The sequence below is a fragment of the Lingula anatina genome, chromosome 3 (genome assembly GCF_051362555.1).
Source record: "Lingula anatina isolate TDL-2025a chromosome 3, LinAna3.0, whole genome shotgun sequence".
In the NCBI taxonomy this organism is placed as follows: Eukaryota; Metazoa; Brachiopoda; class Lingulata; order Lingulida; family Lingulidae; genus Lingula; species Lingula anatina.
In genome coordinates this window covers 31023552-31050654 of record NC_141769.1, presented here as the reverse complement: position 1 = coordinate 31050654, position 27103 = coordinate 31023552, and the positions used below count along the sequence as shown (strand labels likewise).

Sequence of the window (27103 nt, the reverse complement as noted above, 5' to 3'; positions counted from 1 at the left end):
GTGGAGCAGTTCTTTTTGATTGACGGAAGTCGAACATGGTCGCTGTTCGCCAGAGCTTAGTAAAAGCGACTCCATCATAAGGTGTATTTAATATTTAACAAGCTAGCTTTTACATGTACGTTGCTCTGACACTCAGGGTAGGGTCTGCTTGATTACTGCTGATTCCGAATAAGTGTGACGGGGGCTTTAAAAATTAAATATAAGCGAGCCGTGCATTCGTCATAAAACAATGCCTTCTCCAAAATCATTCTCCTACAATACGTCATGCACCTACAGTAGTCTGTTATTAATTATTTTATTTTATCATTTGCTCCAGTATTGATACAAGTACGTCATATCGGTACCATTGTCAGCCCGACCTTAATGACCTGAGATAAAGCATTGCCAGTTAATTAACAACTGCACATTAGATATGGACTTTACCTAACTAGATAACAAATATTCCTAATAATAGGGTTTTGTTACTAAGAAGGGCATTCTCTGAATGCTTGCCTGGTTGATTGGAAAACTTTAGAGGCATGTTTAAAAAACTGCGAGAAAGTTCAAGAGAATGTGACACGCTATTTCATTTTCCGACCTACAGTTGAGTCATTTTTGTGGCGTTCTATATTTCGTCCCTGCAAACTGCATTGTGGGATATTTCAATCTTTCAACAAATTATCAAAATATATTAATATTAATAGATAAGAAGCCATTACTTAATTAATTTATCTGTAAAATTGGTCAAACAAAGACTTTCCCCATATGATATGATGTTTAAAAAATCGACAAATAATTGAAAACAGTTGACACTGTCAACTACAGCAAATTGTTACTACATGAGAGCTCTATCAAATGAATGCAAAAGTGTATTTAAGGTTATCTTTCAAAATTCTTATCTAACTTTGCTTGCAATAGCTTATCTCCCTTTTCAAGCGCCTTTAAATCTCTTGCCCCTTCTCCATCGCACACTTGCTGGTACAGAAAGTAGCCTTCAGCTACTGATGGATATAGACGTTGAATGAGTTTATGGTGCTCTGCTTGCAGTTGTTTAAAACCCGAGGTTGACCAAATGACAATAGTGGGGGCTGGGAGGACGATGCTGTCCTTAGCAAAATTGTTGTTCCTGTCATATGCCTCAAGTCTAGTAGAGGAAAAAACAGTCATATAACTACATGTATAATGAAAATATCAGTTCAATGAATGGCTAGAATTAAAAAAGAGAAAAAAAAGGCAAAACGATGCTTACATTCTTGGCAAACACTGTTTTGATTGTCTACCTCATCTACACTTAGTTATGTCAACTGTCATTGACATAAAACACGCATCAAGCCTTGTTTCTCCCTTACAAATTTGCGTTGACACAAGGCATGTGTTAAATGTCGGACCTGTTACACGAAATTTGATTACCGAAACGAAAGATCCTTTATCGACTAGGAGGGCCTACAATAAACATATTTTAAACATATATCCTGCATTATATTCTCGGAATATGGAAATATGCAATGACAATATCATTATCTTGAAATATAGTAATAAATTAGGCATATAAGTAGTGCGGAACTAGCCGCCGCTTACACCTGGCTTTTGACAGGGAGCTCACACAGAAACCCATATTTTACGGGAAGATTCGAGCGCGAAACCTTCAATGTTAGTGATACAATTGACAAATTTACAAGTAAATACACTAACCTTTCTATCAAATCCTGTTTCTTTCCTCTTGTGGAGGTTCCAATTTCAACTAGTTGAAGTTTTAACTTCGCCACCGTTTGCTTCCCATACTCTAAAGCCATTTCTACACGGACGCGAAAACGAGGCTATCTTCAATAACCACTTTTACCCCACCGCCCTCTTTAGGACAAACGGCTCCGGAAATAGCCCCATTGAAGTTATGTACGACTTTGTTTCCTTCTCCTTTTAAGTGTGTATCATGGGAATGCTTAATTTTTTTCTCGAATAATCCAAAAATGATTTTATCTGGTTCTGACCAATCGCCTTTAATAAATCGAAGGCTTTGCCCAGATTGAGGGCACTGCCGTTACATTCGGGCTGTACGGAGTCCTCAGGGCGTGGGCCCAAATTATAAACATTTTCTGCTTGCATCTTACAAAGAACGCGAAATAAAAGAGCTCTCGAAATGTTCTAACACTAAAACCTGCTTTTCCTCATCACCTTCTATTTGATGATACTACTCATGTAACCAGTCAGTACTAAGACCTACTGCAGATTACCAGATTATATACATGTACTTACAGCACCTAAACAGACTTTGTACTATAGATAAAGCTGTTTGATCCTCAAGATACACTCTCTTGGCGTAGAAATCTCTAGTTACGTCCGGGGCTCATCTTGGAAGGCTATGCATGTTGGTCACTTTACATTGTTCTCCATCTACCATAGTAAAAAAACAATGCTTCAAAATTATTCTCCTACAATAGTTTACGTACGTAGTCTGTCTAATTATATCACTGGCTGTTTGATACGTCTAAAAGCTTATATTTGGCAAAATACATGTAGCTCTTTTTCTTGTTCTAATAAGCTAACCGTTTTTTTTAATGTGGCAGTATTATTTCATACATGTAATATGAACATATTTGTTTCTGCATTATCTATAAAGAAACAAATCTTAACGCTTCTTATCCCTTTAAAGAATTTAGTCGAGAATGTACGCATTCAAAACCGCGGACTAACACATCCGCGGATCAAATATGGCGAAAGTTTAGCGCTTAATTCCCGATTAGACATACTATTTTTGATCCGCGGATCTGTTAGTCCGTAACTCTGAATGCGCTCAATATCTGCATTTTGATTTGAATGTGTTTTTATAATATAAATATCTCACAAGTGCAATATAATCTACAGGTCCTGCAGTATACGGCCCAATTCAATAACAATGCTGTTCGGAGTCGCTGTTGCCGTAATGTTGGTCTCAACCATTCTGTGGTACATATTTGCAAGCTTAAGTTCAAGTCCAAAACCTCATCCAAGTCCAAGCCCAAGTCCAACAGCTCAACCAAGTCAGGAAATGAAAAAAATGCAAAGGACCGCTTATTGGCAACTAGCCATAATCAGTTGTAAATATGCATATGTACGTAACGACCAGGAAGCAATGGACCTTCTGAACAGTAAGGAGCGAGGAATTCATGGCTTCAAGGAATATCAGCTGTCAAAGGAAATGAAAGTCCTTGGTGCCAAGTTGCGATACTTAATATCTCGGAACAGAACCAAAGAATTATTTATTTCGATTTCAGGTAACATGTCTTCATTATCCCAAAATCAGACAAATGTACTACTATAAACTCAAAGCAACTCATAAAAGAGGGTTGTTAATTTGACATGGGTTATTAATTTATGTCCTTTTTAGGGGGTATGGGGTCCACTGTAAGGTCAGACAAAAGCACCCCTTAAGTCATTATAACGTATTTATGCAAATAATTAGCTTTAGAATTTACACAATAACCTGATTTTGCAGTCACGGGCGGCGAGAATATAACCGACGAGCAGAAAAAAATGTGTTTGCATCCAAAAGGTCTATTTGATGGACCCGTTTCATCAATAATACTGGAACTAGCGGACAGGATCCCTTGGATGTCCCTGTTAGAAAAGTTTAAGGAGGAGGAGCTCATCATTTGTGGACATTACATTGGAGGAGCGGTGGCACAACTTGTCACCGTACTTATGAAGTGTCATTTGCGACAAAAAACAGAAAGAATAGATGGTGAAAAGATACGGTGCATTACATTTGGTGCACCACGTTTTGCGTCTGATCATTTTACCGCGTTTACCGAAAAGACTGGGGACGATGTTTTGATCGAAAACGTCGGAATGGAGAATGACGCAGGTTGGTTTGAAGTTCTTGCCCCTCGGCAATGTTTGGGCAAAGGTGCACAGGCTTATAGTGATAAAGATTTACCGGCTACCAATTATGTTGAAGGTGCGGAAAAAGGTAAATGGGATCTTAGTATTTGTATATTTTTCATTCATTTTAAAGGAATAAGAACTGTTCATTTTGGCGAAAAATAGAATTTCCTGGGGTAAATGACAAAGTTCCCTTACTTGTCAATGGTTAATGAATCCGTTCCTATATATAAAGATAGTCCCCGTTTTTCTTCTAAAAGGCCTAGTTTGTTGTAATAATCTATTAAGTGATAGATACAATACGAGTCGCCGAGCTGTACGTGAAATATAACGAGTGTATTGGCGAGCCGCAGGCGAGACAAGACACGAGTAATTTTCACGTAAAGCTCGGCGACGAGTGTTGTATCTGGCTTAAACCATGGCCTCTGATTGGCTACTACACTAGTAGTACAACAGACCGTGGAACGCACTCGTACATGACGTGCTTGTACGTCGAATACATCACGGCCGAGGCTTTTTTTCTACGTGCTAGCCGTGGTTTAAGAGTCAAATACAGAGGGTAACCATCTACGGAGGTCACGCTCTAGTTCGTGGTCCAATGCAAGAACAGACCCTAGAATAAATGCGGTAACAACTGTTCTGGTCGTAAAATTTAATTATATTTCTATGACACAGTGCACACAGTGTAATTAATCTCATACGAAGTGTTGGTATCCCTTGCCTGGTCCAATGTGATTCAAAAAGTTGCAGTTTTATAACTAGGACCTTTCACGGGAATTCATAAGGTCATTTCTATGAAATAAGTGTGTGGAAATTATCATACCTTTCGGGGGAACCAATGTCGGATATGGGGGTGCTAAAGTACTTCCTTTCAATAAAGTAATGTTTATTTCACTGTAACGTATGCATCCACCTGGGTGGATGAAAATGACAATGTAAATATAATTTTAGTGAATATACTATTAAGCAATTACGATGAGTAAGACTATTTACTTACTAAAATAATAATAAGAAGAATTAATAAAATAAATAAATAAATGAATAAATTAATTAATTAACTCAAGTTTCTATCAATATTACTCAATTGCCGATGGGTGCAGCACTGTCTTCTAGATCCCTCCTAGCAAAAGCGGAGGAGAGAAACTGAGCTAATGCAAAGAGGGTTTCTTCTTCTTGAGATTTCATAGTGATAGTACACTTTTCATCGGTTGTTTTGGGGCCAATGTGTGTACAGTGTTTTGTAAATACCTTATATAATATTGTTCTCAGGTCGTTAAATAGGGGGCACGTTGTTAGGAAGTGTTTTTTATCTTCAATTTTGTCTTTAGAATAGTGATGGCATTTTCTGTCTGACCGAGGAGTGTTAGTGTATCTGCCTGTTTCAATGTGGAGTTTATGCCCACTGGTGCAAAATCGACTTAGTTTTTTTTTCTCTTATCAGTATCATGAAGAATATCTAGATATTTTTCTTTTTTTTAAATGTGTTCTTGAATTGGCAATAGGCTCTGAATTTAGATTTGTCCTCAAGCTCACTGTGCCAGTTTTGTATGAATCCACTGATGATGCGTTCTCTTGATGTGCTTAGGAAGTTTATGTGAGTATTCTGTTTTAGCCATACATCCCCAAATCCGTTTTCGAACAGGAGTTTCATGATATCTTCACTCCATGAGAGGTTATCATCATTCAGATTTGACAGGCTTTTTGCCGAGAGTAGATTGTAATATTGTAATTCCTCTAGATATGCTTGTTTGAGTAGGTTGTTTTCGTCCGAGCGTAATATTTTGAGCCAAGATTTTATTAGATGTGTTTTAATCTTTATGTAAGTAGGAATTCTTCCAATCTCTCCTCTTACTGCATGGTTTGATGATTTTGAGTGAACACCTAAAAGTTGTTTAGAAAAAACAAGGTTTAATTTTTCCGATGGCGATCTGTCTGTTAGGGTGCTATAGCCCCAGACCTCTGATCCGTACGTTGCAATGGGCATTATCATGGTATCGAATAGTTTTTCCTGGAGGGATGATTTAATAGGGCTGGTTAGAGGGAAGTGACCCTTTAGTGCAAAAAAAGGCTATTTGTACTTTTTCTTTTAATCTTGTTAAGGCTGCGGCGAATTTGCCGGATGTAGTGAAAAGAATTCCTAGGTAGTTGTAGCTAGACGAGATAGTGAGTAGTTTACCGCAAATGTAGAATTTGTGTTTACTTTGAGTGGTGCCGTCTGTGATTTTTCCTTTGCTGTTGAAAATAACAACTTGGGTTTTTTTTAAATGTTTATCGAAAGTCTCCATAGTTTACAGCACTTTCTTAGACAATCCAGACTGTATTGGAGACCTAATGGTCTTTTTGAAAAGAGATCCAGGTCATCAGCATACAATAACCCAGACACTGGTTTGTTATTTATTACAGGGGGGGGGGGGGGGGTAACTTTTTGGATTGTCTATACCTTTTAGTAAATCGTCTGCAAATAAACTAAACAAGAATGGGCTTAGAGTATAAAAGCAGAATAAAAGATAATTAAAGCAATGAAATGGTCAACAATATAGTATGATTTATAGATGCCATAATTTTCCATTGTCCACCACTGTAACCGTTTATTCGTTTTAGTTTTCTTGCCAATGGCACAACAGGACGAGAAGCAAATTACTGGACTTACTCCCGTGGGTCAGGAGAAATTTCTCAATGGAGCCACCAATGGTAAAAAGGAGGCCTGAATTATCGTTAATCCCGAAAGTCAGTCATAATTGGTTGATTTCGAAGTCGAATAGTGGATATTGTGGCTTGAAATATCATGTTTAAAGATTGGACTTTTATTTATGTATTAAAGTACAAAATCACGAACAGAAAGGCTTAATGTTGAGATATGGAAATTTTTTTCAATTGGTAGAGACTGAAAGATTATTGAATGGTGTATTATAAATATTTTAAGGAAAAAAATATGGAGGTTGCTCAATAAATACATGTATGATAGCAAAGTTCCCATAAATGGAGTGTCTCCCTCCAACATATCACTTCATCTGTATTTAAGTGTAACAAACTTTACGGAACCAAAGTGTTCGAGACTTAATTATAGTCAATGTCAAAATGAGGTATATACTGATTTTCACCATATAGATTTACTCTTTAAGAAACATGTCTTTTGCTAGCACATGTTGGTGTGCATCTTTTCCAGGTGAGTTATCTGAGTCACGGATGGCAAGTGAAAAACAGTGTATTGATGCGTATCTGAATAGTTTTAAGAATCACTATCACAGCAACTTGCACACATTTGAGTCCATTGATGCGCAGGCAGAGTACTTGCTCGACCCTCAGCTGCACCTCCAGGATGCAGGTATGGCTTGGTTTGTTTGATTTACTTGCAAATGATATATTTAGTTTCTCAAGCTCCAGACGTATACAACAGAGGGGCTCATGATTTAATGTTGCAAACTTAACAGAATCCTTGACATCAAAGGGTACATGTATTACATCTATTATGGTGATTACTTATACTTCTACGATTTCCCTGGATTTTAAGTTGGTGAGTGCATTTCCATGGTGTTAAATAAAGGGGTACTGATACTTCTGTGCCAATTCCAGTCATGTTTGTTTACTTTAAATATATCTCTCAAATAATATATTTAGATATATATTTCAAATTGGAATTGATGCCTCTTTGGTGTACAGAAGATTTTATATATAGTAAAACCAAAGTTTATATGAGACACAGGCCCGTAGCCAGGGGGGGGGGGGGGGGTTCGGGGGGTTCGAAAGAACCACCCCTTTTGCTGGGAAAAGGTCCACTCTTTGTAAAATTTGATCTAGGTACATGAAGTTTTTATGGAAAAAGGTCCACTTTTCAGAAAAAGAACCTCCCTTTTGAAATTGCTGGCTACGGGCCTGAGACATTTTGGTTAAACATGCTGAATTCAAATTTATTTTCTCCCTGAGAATTTTGATTGGATTTAATTTGTCAATTAAAATATTTGTAATAACCATTGTGCATGTTCAACATTTAACTTTCAGAGTACCATAATGGCTGTCTGAAAATGGAAGTGTATGGAGAATATGATGCTTTTGATTGGTTCACATTTCATTGTAAGTTTGAAAGATGGAAATTATATAATACGTGTAGTTTGCAAAGTATTTATGAAAAAACGGGTGCGTATCAATATTGTGTTTCCTCTAAACAATCAATAATCACTATACAAATGCTCGCATTAGAAGAAAGGGAAGTCAAAAAGTAAATTCACATCTCGAAGGGTCTTTTCAGAATCGTGTGTCCGCTTGTGTTAATGGCACCAGTTTCCTGGCGCCTCCTTTATGCTTGGAGCTAGTATTGTGGAATGAAATTTCATTCTTTGATTGTCTGCTGGTTGGGGATGATATTGCTGAGCTCGTAGCACTAAATGGTTCAATAGCTAATAAAATATTGTACATTTTTGTATGTAAACCCAAAATTATTGTAATTATTACTTTCAGTAATTGCTAATTTTGGTTTTATTGTGAAGCAGTTAAAGCAGAAATGTTATCTAATACAGATCAATGGCTTTGTCTCTGAATTACTATATCTTTGAGCGCACTGGGGTCGCTACTATATAGTCTGCAATAGATTAACTGAAAATACCCCTGTGCATCGAAAAGCTCACAACATCGGGGCAGAAATAAGCACATTACCTGAGTTATATTTCATGGGCAAATTTGTGACGAAGAAAGCCCAGATATAAGTTAACTCTTTTCGCATATTATTTCAAGTGTACTGTGTGTAAAAGAAATAAAATACCAGGATTATCAGCGTACTCTATATACCTTGTGAGTTTAACCCCCTTATGGTTAGGCACAATACGGTTGTCGCCAGAGATACCCTTTCGTATGTTTATTTGCGGTAACCATTTCACACCTAGGTGCTGAGTAACGCGCATCTCTGTCTGCGTTGCGTAATGTTTAAATAGTTGTAAAGAGTACATCAACCATACATACATGTATAGTGTATAAGACCTTATCAAGGTTGACTGCTGTGTGATTACACCCCACCCAGCCTTCTGGACCAAGGGAAGGCATCTATTCCCCTGTGATAAACTAATTTGACCTTGTCCTTTTTGAAATGACTGGCTTGTTATCTGAACAGTGCCCACTAACTCTCTCCATTGACATAATGTCCATGCTCTCTAATACCTTTCAATGATAGTAAAGGGCCGGTCACAAGAGAGGATGTCTCAATTTGACTGTTCCTATTGGCTTGTCAACTCACCTCAATGGAAGGAAAGCCCCAGTCTAAGTGTTAAAATCCCGTTTAAATGCTAAAGAATATGAAGTTAATGGACCCAGAATCAATTTGTTTTGGATTTACAATTCTAATAAAATTTTACTTTCGCAAAAATGGAACATATCTATTTCTTGGTGTATTTCCGGTCAGACCTTATGAGCTATATGCAGCGGCAGTGGTGTTGAAAATGATACTGCCCCATCATTATCCTCTTGACATTTTTCTGTTGTTTATGCATTTTCACGAGGATTTTTAAAGTAATTTAATTTAACTAGGACTTCATTAATGTGAATAGTAAAGAGATTGTTTCAGATCTAGAAAAACCGTTGACGTGAGCCTATTGCTAAATCAAACTATTTTAGGAATCATGTAACTGATGCACATTACCGGTACATATATTTGCATTCATTTAGATGCCGCCGCTAAGCCAGAAAATGTAAAACTAGAGGAAACAACCAAGACAGCAACTGGGTTAACGTTGAAAATATCCTTTCCTCTGGACCCTGAATTATATGACACAGTTGAACTCCCAGTCCAATTTACTTGTGAAACGCATTTCGAACATAAGCATGTACTAGTTGTTCCATATGATACCAAGGTAAGTAGTTATTAATGCCCCTTGCTCTTAAGGACGCCCTCTTAAGTAAGATATTGCGCAAATAAATAAATTAAGCCTTGATACCAGCACGTAACATAGAAACATCATACAATGTTTTAATGTTTACAACATTATATAAGATAGTATTATTTTAGATACGGTGAAATGCGCTTTGCTTCTGTTTAAAAATTTTATGTTTTATTACTCAAAATCCCTTTTAAAGATAACCTTATGATATTCGAAATAAAATAGCATGAGTAACATAAGAGTGATGTTTTTGTTTGAATATATTGTTTTTTCTTTACTGAGCAGCTTTAATCGTTGTATTATTGTTGCGCGTTTGTTTCTAATTTGGCAATGTTCAACCAATAAATGCCAAACCAGTGGGCTAGGAATGAAGTACTGATTACCTTTGTTACATTATCATGAATTCTGTCATTTACCGATTGATTAAGAACAAGGACGCGTGTATGTCAGTATCAGACCATATTGGGAAGCAGGAGTTTGATTCTTTTCAAAAATGGATTTGTCTGGAAGTCGAACCCACACCCTCTCAATTCCATCGTGGGCATGGTTACCACTAGACCAATACGTCTATACAAATAGACCAATTTTGAACATTCGGCCCAGTGTATGTTTAAATGTCTCAAAGATACACGTTCGTTTCTCTGTTTCACTGTAACCGTTATACTTTAATTATAAAAAAAGTATTAATCCTTACCGGTCGGTCTTTGTACATCATCTTGGATCTGGATATGAATCGAATTCCTTTACTGATAATTTAGACTTTGATACATAAAAACTTTGAGGCATGTCACACCATTTTTATGGCAGACTCTATGGGACTCTTTCAATCCTGCAGTTGCACATTGTGTCCATTTGCATAACAGATTTGAAAAAAATGGACAGATTCGTTTATAAATATGTTAACGAACTTAAACGCGTTAAGTAGTTTTATATTGACCTTCTCATATGTGATATTCCACTGATAGATATCACTGATAAATATCACTGAAATTTTGTTCCCAGACTGGGTCTCTTCAGGGTTTATTTGGCTATGGGTGCGGTTACGACATCATAGTTGTAAACTGACACTTCCTTATTGTGACATCACAATCACATTTGGACAAACAATGAGATTATTGAATGCAAGTGCACTACATCACATTCAATACATGTATATAATATCAGTCTATTAAAACAGCGGATTGCAACACAGTGGATTGAAGTTGGCTGTACATAAAATGATAAGAACATTGCAATGATAATGATAATATCCTACATGTTTAAATAAAACTGCTAGTAGGTTAAAAGACTGCTATTTGACCTTTGAAATAACCGTACATAGAATAAAATGCTAATTTTTACTACTGGAAATGTAAAGGTGCATATGGAATAGAGCAGCGGAATTCTTTAGTCTAAAATGTTGGCACCTTATCTCAAAAGACGATTGGATTATCAAAAGGATCAGTTTTTTTTTTTTTTTTTTGAAGAACTGTATTCTTGAAAGTTCTAAATGAGTCATTCAATTACACTTTTTTTCATACTAATAAATGTTTAATACTTTGGAATTTTATCTACTGGTATAGAGAAACTAGCTTGAAGAAGTTGTTTCCCTGCCTAATAAAATATATCTGGTTTCGTTTTGTGTTCATTAGGCGATTACGTTACGAATGTATGCTGTACATTTCCTTTACAGGGTCTCTTTTGCAGTTGCATGAAAACTAACGGGAATGAAAACGTGGCTGACGTCGTGATGAAAGCAATCAAAAGGGAGAATCTTGTCGCAACGCATTTTAAAACAGCCAAAGATGAAAAAGGTGAACTGGTGAAGTTGATAGAAAAACTCACAGGTAATGAAAAAAATAGCACAGTTGTATTTTGTAGATTTTTATTTTGATGTTTTCATAAATTTTTTATTTTTTTGATCATTTTTTACATTGACTTAAACTCTACCAATACGTTCCCTAGAAGTTTGCATATGTTTTGATTTTGGCTCATAATCGGTTTGATGAACTGCACGAATCTAAAACATGTATGTTCAATATTAGAAACATTGGTTCCTTACGAATACATTTAACCGACTCTACTACAGCAACGGTTATACATGCCCTGGTAACATCAAGACTTGATTTCTGCAACTTCCTTCTTTATGGATCTTCAGACAACAAATCAAACGGCTACAGCGTGTACATAATATATCTGCTCGCCTACTGACCCGCACTCCAAAAGACAACCACATTACTCCTGTTTTAATGATGTTGCACTGGCTCCCTGTCCGAGCACGCATTTTATTCAAACTTTTAACATTTGCAGCATTTTATAAACTTGCACCTTCTTATTTAAATGAGCTTGTTTTACACTACGTGCCATCAAGAAATCTCAGATCAGGTGATCACCTTCTTCTTAAGGCTTATAAGGCAAGATTAGTATCATACGGTGATAAAGCTTTTAAATTTGCAGCACCAAAAGAGTGGAATATTTTACCCATCAGTCTTAGACAAATTGTGGACCCTGGACATTTTAAAAAGGAACTAAAAACCCACTTTTTTAAACAATATTATTTTTAAATTCCTGAAAAAACACTTCTTAAGAAAAACTGTTCTTAGTCATAGTTTTAAATTTCCCCTTTTTTATCCGTTTTATATATCCTTTTTTTTAAATCTTTAATATTTTTCTATAATCATTTTCCTTTTTTTTCATCTTATGACCATTAGCAATATTTTTCTTTTAAGTTGAATTTTATAATTTTTGTAAAGTCTACTGAACACATGTTGGATTTTAGACTATAAATAAATATTATTATTATTATTAATATTAATTACCAACATATTTTATATCTAAATCGTCTTTCTTACAGAGATAACTGTAGAAAAACAGTATCAGGACTTTCTCGAACGTAAGTTTGACAGGCAGTTCATTTTTGAATAAAGAATCAAAAGTAATTATATATAACACCATTTCCTATGGTCCAAATTTAATTCACTTTGACATATACAAAAACAAATCTCGAAAATTACATGTTATTTTCTATTCAATCAATTCTCTCTCACACGCGATTAAACCTCGGGAAATAATAAGTGACAATAATTGACATCTTTTTCTGTTGTTACCAAACCAGAATTAATCAAAGGCAGCGCAAATGAAGAACAGCAAACCGATGATGTCGAGCGGTTGTCATCAGACATTCAGGAGAGAATACGTGACAAATTCAAGATAGTGTACGATAGGACCATGCTACAGATGTTGTTTGGCTCGGTTTCGGGTGGACTTTCAGCTTGTGGGTTATTGGTAGGTAAGTCATAAAACTACACAATGTCTTACAGCACATTTGTTTCATATTAGCTGATTATCGGATTACATGAGTTCACTGAGAATAAAATCGGAGTCCAAGTGACTCCAAACTTGGAGTCCAGCAGTGGTGCCTAAAATAACTCCCAATTAACCTTTTTCATCTTTTGCGGAAATACGAAGTGCGCATGACAGGAACCGCGCGCCACAGGGGTCATGGTGGTCCTCTGCTGTTTCCAGCATGGCAATGTAGGTGTAGATGATGTACAAGGTGCGCATATAAAAAGGTCTTATGAAGCGTGCAACTACAATTAAGAGAATTAATTGTATTTATGTAGCAAATGGTTTGTTTTAGTGGTGCTATTAACTTTTTGGTAATACATCAACGTTTTGTTTGGGTCTTGTGTCTGCACATTTTGACCTTAAGTAGTTGACCAAGACAAGGTGATAACAGATGTCCAGGGTTAAGGAATGTCTTAGCTGCTGTGTATCAAGGCACACACAAGTATATTCTATGAAAGATGTTTTGGAGATTAATTCCATCGAGCTGCATTCAGTGAGAAGTCATTCAGCTTTGTAGCTGCGGATATATTTACCCGCAGTTTTAGCAGCTATACTGTATTATTACTTACGTTTCTTTATTGTTATTTGTACACCCTCCACCCTCCCCTACCACCTGCCTTCATCCTTGGGTGTTTTTAACACTTACAATTAGAAAACTAGCTATAGTCTTTAAATTGTTTTTATTATTTTTAATTTTAATTAATTATTTTTATTTTCTGTAATTTTGGGTTTATTTTTATTGTTTTAGATTCACGGTATACTATTTTTCAGGTCAGCTGATAATTTGAATGAACCTGTTATTTATTTAGATAAGATACATTGGTTATCAAATGTTTAAGTTGCATTTACAATATTAGAATTTCAATTTATGTGAGCACAGGAACAAGTAGCAATATATATCCCCCGGCTTCAATACTCTCAACATCAATACCCCCCCCCCCCCCCCCCCAATACACACACACACACACACACACACACACACACACACACACAGCATAGAATATGTGACATTCACAACAGATTATCCGATATTAAAACTTCTCTGTAATACAATGTTTTCAAAAGTGCGCTTTTCCTGGACCCAAAAGTGACACATTATTATAAATGCCTTGAGAAAATAAGGAAACAATCACAGAATCGTTATGTGGGTTTTCGCGGCTTTTCCAAGACGTCCGCGCCGAAAGCGCCATCTATTTCCGTTGTGTCGAGAAGTTAATGTGTTGTGTTGCGATTTTCTTTGGTGTTGTGTCGAGAAGTTAAATGTGTCGTGTTGAAATTGTGTTGTGTGTTGAGCGATTTTGTTGTGTGTTGTGGCACTTATACGCTTCCATACCATAATAACCAAAACATCAACAGTAACAGTGACAATCGGGAAAACAGCAGGTATTACTTATTAAAGACTGATATGTCGGCGAATGGGTTCGAACGCACTTCCTTCCGCTCCGGAGGAGGACACCCTAACCATTACGCCATCCGGTCGGATATGGTGTGGTTGCAGCAATAACAATTAATTTGTAAATCTGGTAATAAGCAGCAAGACATACCATGCATTGGTGGATCATATCTACAACCTGGAAACAAAACCTGCTGACCTGTATACCAACATATCGCGTAAAGGGTGTGGCAACTGAAAGCCCGGGCACGAGTTCTGAATGCAGAAACACACAGAAAACCACTCGTTAATGCATAAAATCAACTATGGCCAATGAAGTAATGTTTATACTGATAAAGGATGATGAAAACTGTTCTCTCCGCGCCGTCTGCTCACTGCCATTACAACTAATAAAACGAGTCTTTCTGTCCAGCGGGCGGAAAGAGACGGTGAAAGGGGTCAGCCAGACACTGGCCCACGGTAATTTGACTCTAATTTAGAGACAGATTGACTCCATGAGAGCCAAGGGGTGATTGACTCTGATAAGAGAGTCTAAAGACTCTGGTAGTGGGGTATTTGACCCTTACATAGGAGTCAAATGAACTCCATAAGGGTCAAGGGGTGCTGGACACTAACTAGAGAGTCAAATGACTCCAATTTTATTCACAGTGTTTAGTTTCCCGAACATTCAACAGTGCATTGCATGTCCATGAAAATCAGCACCACTTGGCTGTACGTGTGGAGTGAAAATAAAACCAATTTATTTAAAAAGAATATCAAAGAAAGAATGCTAGCGGCTTGTGTTCAAGATACAAACTGCTCTACATTTTACTATGTAAGATATTCAAAGGTTTTATCATGCATCTCGATTTATTTTTCAGGAGTTGCCATTGGCTCAGATGTCATTTCTACCACATTAGCTGCATCTAGTTTACCAGTACTAAATGCGGCAGCAGCAGCAGGAGCAGGTGCAGTTGGTGTAGGTGCGGGTGCGGTGACATATTATGTTACAAAAAGGAAAGAAACCGTGGCGGAGCAATACCGAGCAGTACTGATATCAATTTTGAACATTTTGTTAAATGAAGAAAACGCTGGTATATCGTGCAACTGTAAACTTGAGAAAAAAATTCACGAAATAGCAAAACGTGAACAAATTATTGATCAAGATCTGCTTTCTGTCCACGAAACAAAAATTTTCAAACAAAGCAAAATGATCACTGACGAAACACACCACCAGCTGTCTCAACGCCTGCATGCTGTATGCATTATTCACCGAATGAGAGGATTACTTTTGAATGAAATATTTATCCTCGTGGTTGGTCAACAGAATCACGGCAAGACGACCCTCGTCCAGCAGCTGACAGGAGTGGAAGGTCAAGCTGCAGACAGTGGCTATAGCAATCTTACTGAGAAGCCAACTCTGTACAAGTACACCGTGGGGCATCATGTCATTAACGTTAGTATAACATTTAGAATTTCGCCACTTGTTCACGTTTTAACATCTTTCTTAGTGTATCAAGATCGTAACTTAAACTGCGTATCTGTTAATTTAATTGCTTACTTATATTGTTTAAGCATATTTTCAACGCATTCTCACTATGTGTGTTCTATAGCATATACTGTGGGCTATTGCTTAAATACAGGTGGTGTTTAATTACTATGATAGAATGTTTTATGTAAAATATAAATGAAACCCGTTTTTAACTTTTGTTTATATAAGTATCTTAATTAAATAATTATAATTTCGATATTCTTATGAATTATAATAGTCTTTTAATAAGGTATAAAATGGGTAATTACATCATGTTTACCTGTTCAATAACGTCATCACTTTATGCAGTCGTCCAACTACATTTGAGAATCCAAAGATAGATCCGTGACACACACTAGAGACCAGCTTTTATCGATCGTCCTAATTTTGGTTTTGGGAAGTATGATTGGACATGGCCTCGGAGGAACCAATTAGTTCTTGAGGTTAATCCAGATCTGGATCCGAATTTAACGCCATGTTAAATGGTTCATAACATTTCGAGATAGGGCCTTTTTAACATAATTGCTCAAAACTCTTTTAAAATTGGACGGAATATAATGAAAACTTATACAAAGTTAAAGTATGTATAGGCAATAAATTCTGAGTTTTTATCCCATTCCTGAACACTTTCTCATCTTGCCCCCGCCAGTTGCAAGGAGATAGTCTTTGGTTCCATTTGTATGTTTGTCCGTTTGTCTAAGAACAACATTATGGAAAATATGGATTTTGGTGAAAATATGGAAACAATCGGGCTAGTAACAACTAAATATGATTAGATTTGAATGATAATCCATTTTTAAATTAAAAATTTATTATCCAAAAGTTCTGGAGGGATTTCAGTGAATTTTTCAGGATATGTCAGAAATGGAATAGATTTTGGTGGAGATTAATTAATTTCTGAACGCAGTTCTATGGGAATTGATTAGCTTGTTGGTAAATTGATTATGAAAGAAATCTTACTTTCTGAATTAATAAATTAATTGAGAGATGATTACTAATTAATGAATTACAATAATAATTGTGATTCCTGGTCAGCAGTCTGAGCCCCCAGTTTTTAAGCTCCCTGTTCGTGTCTTTCTAGTTTCTTATTCCTTTATTTCCTCTTTTAGTTGGTAGATATGCCAGCCACAACCGCCATTAAAGAAACAATTTCCAAGTTATCCACTGAGTTTGGAAAATCAGCTGATCTGTTGGTATGGGTTTTCAGTTTTAATGGTATGACCGACAGGAACTTTGAGGATGAAAGGAAGCATATCCTGTCGGTGGGGCGACCAGTCCTTCTCTGCTTTAGCAAATGCATGCTTGCAGCAAGCGACCGTTCTATGAAAAACGGAGGAAATATTGCGGACTTGCTACCGAAAGTTAAGGATGTACCCAACGTTGAGAAAGTCATTCCTATGGAACTGACGGAAGATGGGCAGAAAATTCTGGCAAATAAGAAAATAAGAGGTGTACGATCATCGGAAGACGTTGGCAAATGGATTTCTCTGTGGAAGGAACGCTACCTTAAGACCCAGATGCAATGAAAATTTTAAGTTTTGGTTACATTGATTCTAAAAAAGCATATTCATTTCATTAATAGAACGGTACAATATCTAATTAAACAGTACACAATATTAAAAAAAACAGTTCTTAAAACTGGCATCTCTCGAACTTGTACGTGCAGATTTTGATTCTAAAATGCAAGCTCATAAGCCGTCAATAAATTGAAGTCCGCTGAAATTTATCTGCGCTGCTTTTTCCATTGTACAAAATCATGAGGGTGTTATCACTTAGTATGAAAGTTGCAATATCTGCATCCTTAGTTCTTTAAAGTTGGACACACCCACTTATTTATGATATGACTTACATTTGAAGGCATGCCCTTGATCATTCAGCTATTATATGGATATATTCAATTAATTACAATGACTGATAATGAAAAGGGCGCCTATTATGTCTTGCTAGTATCAATATTTTTCAATTTTGAATTTTTGGTTCCAGTATTTCCCTAACCTAAATTTTGATTATTTCTCTTAATAGTATTTTAGATTGTGATATGATTGTGTACGTGTATATACTTATTTAAATCATGAATAATTTTGTCCCTTTTGTTTTGCACGAGAGGTGTAGTGTTTTAATTTACACTGATGCTCATAAGTTAAGCAACACCCCGATTTTTTCAAAAGTTTCTTCTATCATGATCATTATTTCATTTGTTGGTGGGGTTATGCATATTTCTTTCATATTTTATAAATAGCTTATTCAAGTTGAATATTTCTGTTAAATATATACACGACATAGCTTATTGTAATAATCAAAATAACTTTATTAACCAAACGGTACTAAAATATGCCAAACTATGTGTCAAAAAAGTATGCTCACACAGCAAAAAGTACGTGCTGATTAAAACAGCTTATTATGAAAAAATAAAGTTCGATCATCTAAGAATTAGTTTTAATAAAAGAAGACTGTAGATAATAGATGATTAATCGTCTATTATGCAATAAATATCGGGTATGCCTTCCCTGGTTTTGAACAACAGCTTCACATTGTCTCCTGCAACTTGCCACCAAATTCTGCCAATCTTGCTTTGAGAGCCGGTTCCATTCTTCATTTACTGCCTGCTGGACCTCTCTAATGTTTCTAACTGAAGGTTGTCTCTCATTTACTACCCTGTCAATCATATCCTAAGCATGTTCTATTACATTGAGAATTGGTAAATATGCAGGCCAATCCAAATGTGGGATACCGCGCTGTTGCAGCGCGTCTTGGACGGACCGTGCTTTCTGGATGGGCGCATTGTCCTGCACCAAAATGATTTTTCTTTCTGGATTTGCTTGAATGTGTGATTGTATGCACCCCAATGGTATTTCGTCTCTGTATTGTTGACCAGGGCACCTCCCTTGAATGACGTACGGTGCCAATTTTTCATTGTTTGGCTGATATGAACTGGTCCTGGTGGCATAATCGAACCAGATATCTTCATCTCTTGCGTCGGTTAATATTATTCTACCAGAAAGAGGCTTGTCCAATATTATGATGAGTTTGGCGCCATTTTGCTACCAGCTTGGACACTTGACTTGGTGCTACTTTTTTGCTGCCTTGTAATCTGTCTCTTTGGCACCCCATCACGATGGCTTCCCATTATTTGCCATCTGGTTACCTCGCTGAGTCCTCTTATAACCGTTGGTTGGTCCAAAATAACAAATTGTGCCCATGAAACTATCCAAACTGGAAGCTCCTCATGGCATGGCCAAACTGTGTTTTTCGCAAGTGGGACCCCCATTGCATATTCTATCGTGTCCAACAGTAAATAGTACTCTAATGTCACGGTCCAGTAAGTCAAAGTAAAAACAAGAGAAATATCTAGCTATGGTACAAATTTTGCCTCAATAAAAATTTTGGTTGCTGAGAAATTCGAGAAATAAGAAAGTGTTGCTTAACTTATGAGCATCAGTGTATATTATCAAGTAAATATTTGCATCACATATCGTTGCGCGTGTGCACTGCTGTTGGGTCTTTTTGATTGTGCTTCAGTTGAGGTGATTGTAGGCCTATATAGAATTTCGAAATGTTTGCATATGCTTATATGAGTGTGTGTTTCGATCTTGCAATTGATTAATTAGATTTTGTGTATGTGTGTTTTGGGCTTATACATTAATTGTCTTTATGCTTCGCGTTAAATATAAGAGCTTATTCTGAATAAATATGATTTGAACCAATTGGATTATTGACTTAAGTAATGCAGATCTGTCAAAATGAATTTTAATCGTACATTAGATTGCTTTTTATTTTAATTATTCTTTATATTAGGCCGTATCAGTACCTGTATTATTTTTATCTCTGTCTACATTCTTGTTGCAGTTTTAGGATATCATTCATACACTTTTAGTATCCTGTCATATATATGCATGCTATAGAGTTGCATTTAAAGATAATATTAGCCTTTGTAACATATGTAGTTTGACAATGTTTGCATGGTTTTCAGTGTTGGCTAGTTTTTATAGAACTGTTAACTGTTTTATTTTGCTATTATCTAACATTCAGTATTATTTGACTGGGCGAGACTACAGTACATCTGAAAGAATGGTACCAGTCATTTTGGAAATTATTGTATTTTCTTCCGAGTGTGTGTACGCAATTAACGTTTTCTCTCTCATGTATCACAATATTATCGCTTACATTCGCCATAATCGTTCATGATCGCCATCATAATCTTTTCAGGATTTGAACACCATAGCAGCCACATTAACTATAACTACCGGTTATATAAGTATCCCAAAGTTTTTCATGCTAGGGGAACATCTGAACATTTGAGGGAACGTCAACTCTCAGTAGGTCATTACACAGTCCGTAGTTGCTTACAGTTACCGGTACAGTACATGTATATTCGAGTTGTACAGATATAGGCCTATAACTTGGATTACTTTCAAAGACGGCACAACGTAGACCACTGATTGTCTACCTGACGTCAATGTGTACGACCAAATTGCTTAACATTGACCTTTAAACGCCTAGAAAAGAAGGCAGAAAACTACCACTTAGACCGATATATTTGAAATCAATCGGTAAAGGACTCTGAAATAATGTGTTAAGCTATATATTGTGCTTTATTGATATTTACTATGTGGTTTATTAGTATTCACTACATGCATGTACTCTAGAAGTGTTCAGATAATGTAGATGGCAATCTTTAAAATGCTAAAAATAATAAACGCTTTTTGGTTGTGGGAGAGTGAAGTTTCTTATTTACCTTGGTATTCTGTACATAATATCAAAAATGAAGGGATACAGACTATTGGGTCACTGACCCTCATTTCTGCCTTAAGATCAGCTATACAGGTAATACCGGACTGTCATTTTAATTATTACCTCGTTCTTGCATATTATATATGTATTTCTCTTACAAAAAAAATCAATTTTGTTGTCATGGTGGAAAAAAACTTCTCTGTTTGTTGTGATTCATTTCCATTGTCAGGCCCGTAGATAACAATTTCAAATCGGCGTTGTTTAAAAAAAATGGGACCTTTTACACTCAAATTTACATCGAGCAGACGTTTTTCTGGGTCCGGTTCGTTAGAACTTCCAACCCCCTCCCACCCACACACACCCCTGGCTTCGGGCCTGACTTTTTTTTTTGACTGACTATTAAACTCTTATTTAAACCATGTATATCGAACTTTTCACCCGTCTTGTGTCATTTCAAATTCTTTTGTAGATGTAAGGCACTCGAGCAATGCACCGATTTTAAATGAAGCTTCCTTCATATCATTAATCAATAACTCGAGTATTTTAAGCGACGTGTAGAATGAAATCCCACCAGCTACAATGCTGCCAACGACGGGAATTAATCGAGAAATCTCTTCCACGGCTGTTTGAACAGCAAAACGTTTACCGAGCTCTATCAGGGTCTTTTTGTCCAGCGCAAGACATGCGCAGTCTTTCAGTATTTCTTCTAGAGCTTTTGGGTTTACACCCGAGCTTCTGCGCAAACGCTTTAGGGCTACCTCGTCAAGTCCAAACTGTTTTCTGAAAAAAGAGAGAAAGATTTCATTAGAGTTCGTTTTTTTATATTTATTGCACTTGTTAATATTGAGACATGAAAACTTTTTACGATATATTGGTGCTTACCATTGTACTTTTCCCACTGGCTATAAACATAGAATGAAGAGTTATTGACTTTGAGAGCAATAAATAAATAAATAAATAAATAAATATTTAACACACCTGAAGAAAATAATTTCTTTCAACAAAAGGGACACATCCAATACTGCCGACACGCCGGGAACAGGCACCGCCCCACCCACCGCCGACAGCGCAGCGATATTTTTAGACCTCTTTAACATCCAGTCAGCCTTTGATTCTAATATGTCTTCATAGTAGGACCCGTGTATAGTGTACACGAATGCCTCACTTTTCTTCTTCTCCAATTTTGTGACTATTCCAAACAGTGCTTCTTGAATCGACTTATTGTAGAACGTTGCAGATGACAAGTTACGTATTTCAACATCGTCGACCTCTTCAATAAACTTCCTGTCGGTTGATTTCCCTCCAATGGGGATTCTGTTTGCTACTCTCTTCACTTTTGCTTTACCTCCCTTAAAATGTCCTTTCAATTTTTTCCCGATGCCTCCAAAGAACGCATCAACATGTTGAATTCTCAGTGCCTTTTCAATTCGCCCACTTTTGGCAAGAGCTTCATCAACATCGAAGATTATCATTTTAGGGCTAACTGTATCAGGTTTTGTGCTTTCCTTCGTATCGTCGCAAACAGGTTCGGCCCCAGTATCATGGCGTAGGTCACTAATTGTCTCCACGTCCCCACACTTTGCAGACGTCTCATAATCACCATCGTTCCCACCATTCCCAGCATCACGGTTAACATCATCTGTGATACTACTGGTATACTCAAACTCATCAGTGGTTGCAGAATCTTCGTCATTGCCAGTTGCTCTTTCACTTTCTTTTTCAGATGGATTGGAATCGTTCCTTGGTTCTTCACCTATTGTTATAATGGACGATGGAGACGACTCGGTTGTATTTTCACTTTGAAGGCTTGTTGTTCTTTCAAGATCCTGTAGGGGTTCTTTGTAAGATGGTTTTCGGTCCAACGTTGAATCTCGATTTATTATGGTCATGTCATCATTTGGCAGTGAACTTGTTTCGTCAGCAGAGGAGAACTGCATCGTCGATGGTCTTTCAGGGTCAACATTTGTTACGTCTTCTGATATTAACAATTGGTTTTCAACAACCAGACATTCGTTGTTATCGCCATCACCTGTATCATGGTGTGATGATGACTTTGGTAGTTCACCTTTGTTTTCAATGTCAGGCGTTAAAACTGGTTTGCTTAAAGCCAGCTCGCTGGATGGCGATGGTTCTATTTCAGTTGTATCTTTTTCTGTTAAACTCGAAAAATCTTGCTCGTTATTTGGATCCTGACTGGATGCTGGCAATGGATGTCCACCAGACAGAGTAGTAGACGTTGGTTCTTCGACTGATTGGCTCCCATAGGATATGGTTCCAGTATGATTAACAGCTGTATCTTGGTCTTTCACCGCGCCTGACTCGGTTACAGGTGTATTCGGGTGTTCCGTAAAAATCTCAGAAATATCTCTGTGACTATCAGACCCCACCTCGTCACTAGAGTGACACTGAATTATGTCATCTCCCTCCCCTGGCTGAGGTAACAACATATTGTCATCGGATCGAGTATTCAATTCTGTCACAGGAACAATATGCCCTTTTTTGCCAAAACAGCAATCAGTGGGAGTGACGTCCCCAGGTACATGCTGGGAATAAGATTTCTCAAGCTCCTTGGCATCATCTGTTTCGTTCGAAGCTATGTCAGCCGCAGTGGAGCTCTTTTCGCCGGACAGACACATTATACCAGACTCTAAGCTGTGAGGGCTGTCAGGATTTTCCTGTCGCACCTCATTACCTTCAATCCTATTTTCGCCTACGACTTTGACATAAAGCACCTTTATGTTTTCTGCTAGGGAATTCGTTATGGAGGTAGACCAATCATCAGCCGTGATAGAAATATCATCCAGTATGAAGACAGCCAATTGGATCGGGTGTGACAAGCAGAATGTTTCAAGGCGTAATGCACGTTCTGTTTTAGTCACAGTCTCTGGCACGTGAACTTCCCAAAGTGTTGCTTTTGAGTTTTCAGGAAATTGATGCGAGGAGACACAAAACTCATCCTTGTCCGCTTCTTTTGGTACCACAGACTCTGCTGTTTCAGTCACCGTCTTTTTTTCTGGTGATTGACGGGACAAAGTTTTGATAGGTGACATACCTCTGGTCTTTATCTTTTTTAGTTGCTTGAATATTTCTTCGTCGTCTGCGTTGAGAAGAAGTGTTATCAATAACTTGAGGTGATCTTTGTTGTACCCATATATGGCGATATCGATTCTTTCGTTCCTCCATTCGTCAAGGCTGTTCCTTAACGCAGTCACCGCGTCGTCTGCCTCCTTTTTGGACGCTGAATGCCTAAAAAGCGATTTGAGGTCTCGGAACACGTCCTTGGTATGGTCACGGACTGCGTGAAGTCGCTGTCTGGCCATCTGGAACCGTTGTCACCTGAAATGTAACGGAGTATAAAAATGATTTCCCATGATGAACTCCCGGTTAGCACTGAATCGTCTTTAATGAATCACTTTGACAATGATAGTGTCCGAGAACAAAAAAATAATAATAATAAAGGCAGATCGTTTGCTTTTTTCGATAATCTCAACTTGAAGATAAATATCAAATGTTATACTTGTATATCCATACGGTAAAACAACCTACAATCGTATTTACAAGATCGATTTATAAAATATGTTCGAACCATGAAATAGGCCGCTCACTCATTTGTCATGTAATGGCAGTATATTTTCTAATTACATATATTTGTCAGAGTTTTCATGCAGAATTAGATGTCGTATTTCGTCAGATTTTAATAAAATCATTTTTTCGATGTTCCCGAATACCAAAAAGTTACAAGACTGTTCCAATAAAAACAAATATTTACTTCCTTCATTTTAAAATGGTTGATAAGCCTACAAAACATTCATCCTTTTAGAATGTTGGAATGCCCCAACTGCTAAATAAATAAATAGATAGATAGATAGATAAATGAACACAGAAATCAATTCATAATACCTTGTATAATCTACCTGTCCAGATTTTGTCCATTTATTTCCATTAATCAACCAAATAAAACAACTTTTTAGTTAAGAAAACCAAACAGAAATATAAAAAGTCTCACGCTTTTTTCACAGGTAACCCTTCACCCTGTACAATATTGCCAGAATATTTATCCCATCCTTTAAGCTATTTTAACATTATCGCTCTCGTATAAAGACATTAACAGCCTAGATTTAAACATTTACATCTGCAGTCACTCGATTATCACCATCCGAGTTGACTGAGCGTGCTATTCTATTGCATTAAAACATTACGTGCACATTACCTACGCCTTGCTAATTTATGTCAGACTTACTGTAAAGCATCTAAACCGCAACGTAATGAAACCGGTTACCTCATGATTAATGTTTCAGCAGTTACAAGTGGGTTTACGTATTTGCCAATGCAGTACATGTAATATGATCTATATTTATGCACAATTCTGTCTCTGTTACTGCCAAGAATGCGCATAACATACATACTGTACTAAAACAGTTGCGTACGCATAAATCAAGTCATAGCTCTTGTAAAATTTGCGCTTTAATCCCTGAAATATAATCACTTTATGGCAATTTATGACACTATTATGTAGGCATTTGAGTGTTGGACTGCATGTGCGTTTGTGTATGTGTGTGTTTGAGAGAGAGAGAGAGAGAGAGAATGTGAGTGCGTACGAGAGAGCTAGAGAAACAGTACACCTATTATAAACACACATGAAAAGAAAGCATGAGAAAAGGCACCTACCTTGCTTCAACCACTCTTCAGATCTCATTTCTTTAACCTCGACCTCAAAAACACTATTTCTCCCCTGCACACGTCTCTACAATATCCCACAGAGCGAGAGTTTATGTATGTGCTCTGCGTCTCATTTAAAATAAATGTGACCCCAGCGAATTCAATACCGACACGTTCTCCAACAGGGCGCAATGAATTAAACCAGCTATTGTAAGAAACACTTTAAATTGTTGCCTGAAGGATAACTTGATTTTCATTAGCTTTTTGGATAAGCGACATATTGATTCACTAGTATATTTACCATCGTATTTTTATCCATTGTGGTATGACATTTATTTATCGATATATTTTTATTTATCTGTAACTTTTTGACCCATTTAAAGTTTAAATCAGTTGTTTTTTTACCTCCAAGTGAGTACCTTTTTAAAGATCATATGAAGGAAACGCGAAACACTTCGATATCGTTATTAAGATTAAAAAAAAAAACAATTTACTATATGTGCAGATGATTGGATAGATCTATTTGCAATTCAAATGCATAAGTTGTGCTGAAACTGTTAACACAATGGCCGGGTGAAATGCGTCGAGAACAGTTTACAATATTCAGCTTGTTGCAAAATTATGTTTAAAGGGTATTGCAGGCTGGTCTTATATATTTATCAATTATACCATATATTTGAATGGAAGCTGATGGGGCTGTTTTTGGGCGACCTTCTGAAGGTCTATAGTAAAAACGTGCCATTTGTTATTTAATTGTGGTGGGGACATAGATTGGTTTTCATAAGGTTGTCAGCATTATCTATATTTCTATCCAAATTGTCATAACAAACATTGGCGCCACTTGACTGTAGTTCGTACATATAGTGCTGATATAAACTATATTACATTCTACATGTAAAATAATTTATATCAGCACTATAAATAATATCACATTCTACATGTAAAATAATTCATATCAGCACCAAAAAAACTATAAACTATGGTAATAAATGTCACTGAATTTGAAAAAAAAACTTACAATTATGTACATTAATTTATAAAAGTCTATATTTGTAGGGTTGATTTAAACAGTAATTTGTAACAGTTACAGCTGTTATTTGATATGAGTTATTCACTTTGCAGTCTGATATGAAATATATAATGCTGGTTTTATTGTAGACATTATTGCTTCCCGTAAAGCAATCGTAACTATCGACTTTAATAGAAAAAAAGAACCATTACAAAATTAACAAGTCACACCGTCGGAAATAAGTGAGAGGGTTTTGCACATAGTGATCCTGTTGGCGAAATTCTATTGTTTTCAAATGGTTGTGCTTATATCCGTCAATCAAGTGAGGAAAGAGATAAAACCATTTATTTATAGATTTCTGAGGTACTACGCTGTAGTTAGTGGGCATGACGCACGTGCAGGACACATGGCTGCTCTGGAAAATGTGGACTACACCAGGAATAATTTATTCTGACTTTGTGGCGACAAAATTCTGTATACATTATTTTTCTTTGAAATAACTTGAAATAACCGTGCGTGTCGATAACGACGTGGCTGGTTTGCAGCATGCGCACCTTGCGGTGACATTAATCGTCAGTAAAAACTTAAACTTTAAAGCAATGCAAATAATCAAAAATAAGATCGACATGATTATTTTATTCCCAATACTAAAGTCACAATTGAACCTACAAATTTCACACATAAGACCAGTGCGTGGCTTACAGTGCACTACATGTGCAATATCAAACGTATTTGCTCGGGCAAATTGGAAAAGGGCCGTCGGCAGGGAAATA

At 36.8% G+C, this 27103-nt stretch overlaps 2 protein-coding genes across 2 annotated transcripts; one reads left to right on the top strand and one right to left on the bottom strand.

Moving 5' to 3' along the window:
• The first annotated feature begins 3113 nt into the window (after nt 1-3113).
• On the top strand, nt 3114-20661 carry LOC106151955 (uncharacterized). The gene is made up of 11 exons (XM_087008959.1): nt 3114-3230; nt 3452-3925; nt 6439-6528; nt 7004-7162; nt 7837-7908; nt 9490-9674; nt 11374-11527; nt 12535-12573; nt 12796-12969; nt 15282-15856; nt 17041-20661. Exons 1-11 carry the CDS (start codon nt 3155-3157, stop codon nt 17455-17457), a joined length of 2415 nt encoding a protein of 804 aa, XP_086865085.1. The 5' UTR covers nt 3114-3154; the 3' UTR covers nt 17458-20661.
• Nucleotides 20662-21036: 375 nt separating this feature from the next.
• LOC106151975 (uncharacterized) lies at nt 21037-23994 on the bottom strand. The gene is made up of 2 exons (XM_087008958.1): nt 21641-23994; nt 21037-21442 (listed from the first exon to the last, which is right to left on the bottom strand). The coding sequence occupies exons 1-2, from the start codon at nt 23980-23982 to the stop codon at nt 21097-21099; spliced, it is 2688 nt and encodes an 895-aa protein (XP_086865084.1). The 5' UTR covers nt 23983-23994; the 3' UTR covers nt 21037-21096.
• Nucleotides 23995-27103: the final 3109 nt, after the last annotated feature.

What these genes read in the sequence shown, in the direction of transcription:
- LOC106151955 (XM_087008959.1), top strand. Translation starts at nt 3,155, where the DNA reads ATGAAAGTCCTTGGTGCCAAGTTGCGATACTTAATATCTCGGAACAGA. An exon ending in AGCTTGTGGGTTATTGGTAG is followed by an intron (nt 12,970 to 15,281) that starts GTAAGTCATAAA and finishes TTTATTTTTCAG; the next exon opens with GAGTTGCCATTGGCTCAGAT. An exon ending in TGGGGCATCATGTCATTAAC is followed by an intron (nt 15,857 to 17,040) that starts GTTAGTATAACA and finishes TTCCTCTTTTAG; the next exon opens with TTGGTAGATATGCCAGCCAC.
- LOC106151975 (XM_087008958.1), bottom strand. Translation starts at nt 23,982, where the DNA reads ATGGCCAGACAGCGACTTCACGCAGTCCGTGACCATACCAAGGACGTG. An exon ending in AAAGAAATTATTTTCTTCAG is followed by an intron (nt 21,443 to 21,640) that starts GTGTGTTAAATA and finishes CTCTTTTTTCAG; the next exon opens with AAAACAGTTTGGACTTGACG.